This window comes from Drosophila montana, unplaced genomic scaffold (assembly GCF_035044405.1).
Source record: "Drosophila montana isolate Dmon_TW-CO22-7 unplaced genomic scaffold, ASM3504440v1 contig_3216_1, whole genome shotgun sequence".
Classification (NCBI taxonomy): Eukaryota; Metazoa; Arthropoda; class Insecta; order Diptera; family Drosophilidae; genus Drosophila; species Drosophila montana.
In genome coordinates, this window is record NW_026998096.1 from 165,151 (window position 1) to 173,509 (window position 8,359).

An 8,359-nucleotide genomic window follows, 5' to 3' on the forward strand; every position below is an offset into this window, starting at 1 on the left:
AGAAGTGACTGTTGCTGGAAACATTTTTTCCGGACGCTTGGTTTGGGGTTACATTATTCGGTTGCCCAATACCAAGAGGTTTGGTTGCCGGCTCCCAAAAAAAAAGCAATGAAAAAAATATGCCAACTCCACAGTTGATTCTGCCAAAGCGTTCCTGGCCAACACACGACCACATCCATCCCATTCGAACACGCACTGGACCACAACTAGTGGAGACAAATACCCATTATGTGTGCAACTATGTGGCCAGGCTTCTGTGTATGAATGCAGCATTCAAATATGTGTCTCTATTTGCTTCTGACTTATTTTGTTGCCATTGATGCGGTTGGGCTTCGGACATTATGTTCAGCAGGGGTTCTTTGTGCGGCCACAGAAATTTAACATCGAGAGTGAGTTACAGCACGCAACAAAATAAATGTAAATAAGACTAAAATATATATATATAACTATATTCAATATGCTTTTCTTTTCATGTCTATAATCACTAAAGAAATCGAGGCTGCGAATTAATACGGAATTTCTTTTTTGACCATAAATCAAAGCTTAAGTCGTTACAATAAAAACTGGCTGAAGAAGATCCCAAGTATTGTTAACTTGGCCAACAACCATTGCATTTATGTTACCACAGTTGGTAAATGCAATATTTACGTAGAGCTCAAATCTAGCCCGCAGCTTGTGTATGAAAATATTTACGGTTTACAAGATTTTCAGTACAACGGGCAACTATAATTACAAACTTTTTAATTCAAATTTTGCTTATTTATAACAACCAAAAATAGTCTACCAACAGAGCCTGAAACGAGCCGCTAATTTCTTTTATGGTGTTGACATCTGATTTATACTTTTCCTTTTTATTTACTAAACTTTTTTTTTGGATAAAATTTGTTGTACAGTGTTTTTTAATATGTTTTTTAATTTTGTGTATTGTACATAGATTCAACTGAAAATAGTTTTAAATTGCAGCTCAACATTTTATGATTGTGGTTTTAATTTTAATTGTTTGAAAATAAAATAATATATTAAATATGAACATTTTTTTTAAGACTCCCGCTAATTTAGTCAAAGACAAAAGTTATGCAATTTAATTAAGGCAGCCAAAGAAAATACAGATTGACAAAATTTGTAGGTAAAATAGATTTTATTCAAACAACAAAGTGACACATGTAAACTGCGTGTAAACCACTGAACTTTGCTGAGCTATTTCGTAAGTGTGAAAAGCGCGATAAACCACTTAACGAAAACGACTTACAATAGCAACAATAACAATAAGAGCCACTAAAACAAAAACAAGAGCAAAACATTGTTAAAGTTGCGCTAAACAAAAGTTTTGGTGCGTAAAATGTCACTCAAATACAGCAGCAGAAAATTAGAAAAGTTGTGGCAAGTGAAGCAACATAGTCCATGGCTTTAACCTATCTAACAGCCCAGGGGCAAGGGGTACGGCAACTTTTCAATTGACAATAGTCAATGGCATTCTGTGAGCTGAGGAGCACAGTTTTGCTGGGGGCTGGGGGCTGGGCTGACTGTCATGTTGCAATTACAACTTTGACTACATGTATCAGCTAACATGTGGCATAACCAGTTTAATTACTTCACAATTGTTTTATACATACAAAACAAAATATATATAGCACAGTTACAGCAGTAAAGTAGACGATTACCGACAAGCTGAAGCACTAAAATCTAATAACAAAAAGTCAGTCAGAATGTTGTCGAAAGTATGCAATAATATTTGAGTTACACATTTGGAATTCTTCCTAGAGAGCTATATAAAATAGTAGCCCGATCTTGATCAAATTTGGCTATATTTAAGCAGCTAAGTTAAACAAGTAAAAGTCGGGCTTGGTTAAAATATCTTGAAACACAAAGAAAGTTTTTCACATAAGCACTTAATTTTCGAACGATCGTTACCATGGCTCCAAAATATATGTACTGGCTTGAAAGCAGAGAGACTAGTTTGAGTAGAAACAGACAGACGGACCTGGCTATATCAAGTGGGCTGTTAATGCAGATCTGGAGTATATATACTTTAGTCGTTATACATTTCATGATTATATTATATCAAAGTTATATCAAAGAGCTGCCTTTTAGCTTTTCAAATATTTGACTTTGTTATAGTTTTAGATGCCCACTGCATTTGGTTGTTGTCCTTTTCAGAGCTTGGGAAAAGATTAAAGATAGCTTGAAAGCAGAGAGACTAGTTTAAATAGAAACAGACAGACGCACCTGGCTATATCAAGTGGGCTGTTAATGCAGATCTAGAGTATATATACTTTAGTCGTTATACATTTCATGATTATATTATATCAAGGTTATATCAAAGAGCTGCCTTTTAGCTTTTCAAATATTTGACTTTGTTATAGTTTTAGCTGCCCACTGCATTTGGTTGTTGTCCTTTTCAAAGCTTGGCTGCATAATTGTTTGCATGTGGCACATTAGCAAATTAAGTTGCAAGCGCATATTCTACGCACAGGCTTTTTGCAGCAAAAAAAAAAAAAAAAAAGATGCCACAGCGGAAATCATTGTCAGCGGCAACAGTGGCAGCCAGCAGTGGACTGCTGTCCTCTCACACTCAGAAACTGTTGTCCAGAGTCCTGTTTACGTTGACTGCAACTAATGACTTTTAGCTGGAGGCTGACACGTCTGTCCGGCAGCCTTTTAGCTGAGCTGCTCTGTCAACCAAACACAACGCCACACAAAACGCTGAAGCACTTAAGTGCAATGCAGACCAGCTCCACCCGGAGCATGGAGGCGATGGAGAAGGAGGCAAGACAGCATGACGCGCATAGAAAACAAAATTGTGGAATTAAAAACTCAATGTCCACCAGTTGAATGAGCTGGACTAGAAGCTACCCCGGGTCAAGCTTTGAACTATCACAAATATGTAGCCCAAATATAATTCGGAGACGTTAACCTTAGAAACAAAATGAATACTCAATACTTGTCTAAAGATAATAAAATATAACATTATGCTGTCAATGGAATATAAATGTCTACTCAGAGCACATATGTCCGCTTCAGAACTTGGGTACAGGGTATTAAAGTGGCAGCTATCCACTAAATGGAGAATGTGACTTGGCTTCTCATATTTGCGCGCTCTGTATGCAAATGCCAAATGCTCTGCACGTTTGTTGGCATTCGCCCAGGCATACAAACACAAATACCCACACTCGCACAGTTGATGTAGCCATATAAATAATTGCATCTTTTGCTGCATAAAACACTTCCGGTTCATTTAACCTTTTGTCAAAAGGAGCCGCCGCCCATTGAAGCGTCTGCATGCGGAATCTCATATGGCGCCATTTGACTTTTTGCCTTCATGCGAAATTGATTTCAATGTGCCAGGACATTTGCATATGCAAGCTCTTAAAACCAAAGTCAGCTCTCAGCCATCTACAGGTTGTAGCTACTACTGCAATATGCAAAGGGATCCCATCGGGATGTTGCACGAGCTAACCGTGGCAACAGCTGTGCAGAATTTCGTTTTGGCTCTAAGTGAAATTGGATTGAAGCAAATGCAGCAGCCAAAAGCTACAAATGTATTTAAATATAACAACTAAAAGGAAACTGATTACTGTTGGAGTATCGACGATTTAATACCCTCGAATTGGACACATTGCCTGGCACTCATGTCTTCAACAGTTTAAATTTATTCTAGATTTAGCGATATTAATATATCTTTAAAGCACTTGGATCACATCTAGGCAAACAAGCTGCATGTGAAGCAGCGTGACAGCTTGCATAGAGTGTATAAAATGTGAAATAAATAGATTCCCATTCAGCTAGAGAGCTTTACTTATTGTCAGGCATATATTGTTCCACTATTTACATTTTCCATTCATTTATTTAGTTGGCCATCTCGTCGATTGTTGCCCCACATTTTTTCTATGCTGGCAGTCCTTTCCCCCGTTGCCATATGGAAATTTAAGCGATTTACTCAACTAGAGCATATGTTTAATGTTGATTTTTCATTTGCTCCGCCTGGCAATGTGCATGTGACTACATGGAGTCGGACACTGTGCTCCCTAGAGCTTGACACAGACACATACAGACACACATCAACATTCAACCGCCCAACAAAAACAAGAACAACAAGTGTAACAGGCGGTGAAACCAGAAAAATGGCAAACCAACCAAATCAAATGAAACCCTTCATCATGTAAAAACATTTTCGGGCACCAACCGAATGTCAAAATCCAATACAAAACAAAAGAAAAAGAGCCCCCCAAAAAGAAAATAGAGTACCCGATTTGACATATGAGCGAGAAACGTGCGTAAAAGTTGTAGCCTTTTGCTGCTGTCCACCCCCAACCCCATTTTGGTTTTTAGAGCAGCTTGACAACAATGATAGCGACAATGAAGCGCCTGTCAAGGGTTAGCTGAGGGGGAAATGGTGCGGAGTGGTGGATGTCAAGCAAATCCCTTTCCAATTCCAGCCTGTCTGATTGCCGACTGTCGACTGTGGGCAACTGGCATGTCGAATGCGCAAACGTTTCGGCATATTTGTGGGTTTTTGTTGTTGTTAGTTTGTTAGTTGGGGCTTTGTCTGGTTTTTGGTTTTCGACCAGAGAGGTCAAAGGACAGGAGAGCTGAAGCAGTCTTAAAGCCAGAAAGCCGGAAATGTAAGCAACAGCACTTTAACTACTTTTCATGAACTCTCCAGGCAGTCGTCCATACTTGGAAATCAAATCCTCCGAGTAATCAACAATCGCATTTTATGCAATGTCATCTTTGATTTCTTCTTTAATTTCACCTGCTCGGCTCAATCAGCCCAGCTGTCAAAATCGGAAACACTTGATTCGTTTTGGCTGTCTGTCACACGGCAAATTTCAAAATTAATAACTTATGCCTAAAACACATCAAATGAAAGGTAAAAGCTTTCATAATCATTTGAGCATCTGAAAGAAATTGTACATTGGACTCGGCTACTTGTTAATACATGTTTTATAAATTATTAATGATTGCATATGTTCTAAGTTGACAAATTCTTTGCATTTTTCTCACTTATACACAGATATTTCGTGCAAGTAAATCCAAATAAATATATTTCAAAATTTAAATTTTTAACGCCTCGCAACGTGCTGGCAAACTTCCTGATTAAAAATCAAGAATATACATTAATTTAGTTAATACACGTAATATATGTAATGAACACTTCCAATGCTTACTTTCCGTAGCCATTGCTACAAATGTGATCCAAGGTATCCACTTCACTTTTTATTATTGAACTTGTACTATAAGAAACCGCCCCATTTATAGCTGGTTTCATATATGTATGTTTCAGCTTCATAGAGCTAGTGTGGCCAATTAATTATTGCTGCTTTTTTTATTGCGATAAAAGTTGCCTAAAATGTATATCAGGTTAGGCATGCTACAAACATACATACATTTTTCACAGAGTAGGTCAGTTTTTTTTTAAGATTTTCTATGACAGCCCAATGATAAACTCTCCCACCATTTAGAATGTCGCGATGTTAGGGTTGTGGGGTTTTCAGCCGTTTAGCCGTGTTTTTGACGAGCCATGCCTTGATTAATGCCTTATGTATCTATATGATGCTGAGCCTGTACCTTTTCAATTTTGAACTTTCATAATATTTCGAAAAAACTAGCAAAAAACAAACAGAAAGTCTCCATTGTAATAATAAATTCCGAAATTTCAAAACTCTTGATTCGTTTTGGCTGGCTGCCACACAATGACTACGTAATGCCCAATTAGAAAGGTAATCCTTTCCTTAATGCAATTGATCCAATGACTGATTGTTTTTATTAAATTTACGCATTCTTTTTTCTGTAAACGGCAGCTTTCTTGAGCTCTGGCGAAAATAATAATCATGTACCACAACTTGCGTTTCATCGCTATTGAATTCGTAAAGCTCGTCCCGTTTTATATAAGTTTGGTACTATATTTTACGCTGGTGCGTCAAGATCATGTGTGGGAACTATGGACAACTGCGCTACGATGCTTGCCCATAGTGGCATTGATGTTTTATGTTTCGATCAAGGCGTTTGCGATCAAAACGCACTACCGACGATCCCAATTGATTTTAATCGGCTTAATGTTTTCCTGCGCTGCTGATGTCATGTACAATTTGATGTTATTGACCTTGGGCATGACCTGTTTGGGTGCGACACACATTTGTTATATGTGCGCTTTTGGCTGGCATCCGCTGAAGATTGTTCTTGGAATCTGTCTTTATATACCGGCCATCGGTTCGATTTTTTTCATGGTTGGGCATTTGAGTACGATGCAACTAATCGGTTTGTCCATCTATTATACGCTGATAACCATCATGTTCTGGCGTTCATTGGTACTTGCCCTGCATGTCAAGAGTTTCCTGACCTTCTTGGCTGCCGTAGGCGCTGCTCTGTTTATCGCATCCGAGGCGCTCACTGCAGTGATCTATATATTGAAAGTACGTCTGCCCTCTCCTCGGCTACAAGTCATGATAACCTATTATGCTGCCCAATTTGCCATTGCATTGAGCACTGCCGATGAGGGACGACTGCCCACGGGTACGAATATAATCAAATAACACTGTCAACTGTCTAATTCATCACATTATTACCATTAGAATCCGAGCAGTAGGTATCCGGGTTTGCAGCAGGCCAGTTTTTAATATAATCAAATTAGAGTCAAGAATACAGATTAATTGGCTGTACATTCTTTATATTAGCAATAAAAATACTAGTTACCAAAATATTCATTTCATTTTTAAGTTTCTAGGATTGCAAAACTGTTAGCAATATTTCTAGCTATTAAGAGCGTGTGCTTCCAATCAATTGCGGGTATTTTTAATGATACAAAAAGTGAGATATGCACATTATACAAGCACACAAATTTACATAACTCATTTGAGAAGGTTGAAATGTTACCGAGTTATTATTATCGGATTTTATTCTGACAGCCATTTGACAGGGTACTTCTGTCTGGATTGACTCCTTATTAATGTATCTTTATGATTGAGAGGCAAGCTTATTCGTATTTTGCTTTTACAAATGATAACTTTAAGTCAAAAAGTGAAAATAAAAGTATCTTTCGTAGTAATTTCTTTAATTTTTCTCTCTGTCACACAGAATATTTTAAACTACGTTAGTTATGCCTAAAACACAACTGAAAGCTAGATTGGACCCAGCACTTAGTTAATAACTAATAATATATTTAACGATTGCACGTGTTCAAAGGAAGTCAACAAACAGTTTCAATTTTATTCAGTCCTACATATTTGTATTATTATATAGTATCGTTAGTTTTGGTGGGAGTAAGCCCAAATAAATCAAAATCTGTTTTTTTTTCTTGCCCTATTGCATCCAACGAGTAAGCATCCCCATTTACAGCATGACGGTCTAGTAGCTAATCAAAAATTCAGTTTAATTTGATTAAAGATCGTAATATTAGTCAGTAAATATTGTAATACTTACTAACAAATAGTGCTAAGAATACGATCAAAACTATCCACTTCATTTCTTTAGCTTTTAATATAGTAAAACCGTCAGCCCCATTTATAGTTATCGAGAGCTAGTGTGTCCGATCAATTATTAAGGCTGCTCTAAATGAAATAATTAGTATAAAATGTATTACACATTTCAAAATGTCTTTGTCAATATCTTAATGATTTCGAATGTTTTTCTCAGCGTTAACTAGCTTGGATTATCTTATTTCCTATGTCTGCCATTTAATAGAGTACTTCCATCTATGTTTTTTTCAAGTTTTTCCTTAAATTCAAAGTTGTATGAAAAAACTAGCAAAAAAATGAACAGAAAAGTCTGCTGTTGCTTGTTGTTGCACAGATTAATTGCTAAGTAATTCAAAACCTTCTTCGGATGCTGAGAAATAAATCTTGAAAGCAACTTCTCTTGAATCTAGCTCAGTGAATATAATAAGTAAATATATTATAATTACAGTTGAGTCGTCGTAGAAAAAGTTTCTACTTCATTCTTAACGCGTGACTATACTAAATAACCCAATTCTTTTTAAAGTGTTAAAAAGAGAGTGAGTCCAATCAATTGTTGGTGTTTTCAATTTACAAATGTTGTAAACAATTGAAGTACAACTTTTTGACATTCAGCAGATTAAATTTCATTGCCATTATACACTTTAATATAGCCCATTAAGCTGAAATATGTTAGTTTAAAGTCCAATCTGTATGGCGAAACTTTAAAAGGCATTAACATTTCTAGCATAGAATTGATTCGAAATAAAGATAACGCATACGCCGGGTAAACATATTAATTATACGACTTCCCAATGCGCGGCTACGAGCATAAATTGTGCGGAAATATTGAAGCAGACAATAAATCAAAGTATTTATCTACGATTGGTGTCTATGGGAAAAGCGTTAGCAATGCGGCCAGCATATTT

General features: G+C 36.8%; 1 protein-coding gene and 1 long non-coding RNA gene across 2 annotated transcripts; one reads left to right on the forward strand and one right to left on the reverse strand.

The window, feature by feature from the left end:
• Positions 1-4,979: 4,979 nt before the first annotated feature.
• Positions 4,980-6,771, reverse strand: LOC135432952 (uncharacterized). The gene is made up of 3 exons (XR_010436997.1): positions 5,388-6,771; positions 5,169-5,317; positions 4,980-5,093 (listed from the first exon to the last, which is right to left on the reverse strand). It is a non-coding gene; the product is annotated as an uncharacterized LOC135432952 (long non-coding RNA).
• Positions 5,532-6,698, forward strand: LOC135432951 (lysoplasmalogenase TMEM86A-like). The gene is made up of 3 exons (XM_064688851.1): positions 5,532-5,720; positions 5,802-6,513; positions 6,573-6,698. Exons 2-3 carry the CDS (start codon positions 5,832-5,834, stop codon positions 6,584-6,586), a joined length of 696 nt encoding a protein of 231 aa, XP_064544921.1. The 5' UTR covers positions 5,532-5,720; positions 5,802-5,831; the 3' UTR covers positions 6,587-6,698.
• Positions 6,772-8,359: the final 1,588 nt, after the last annotated feature.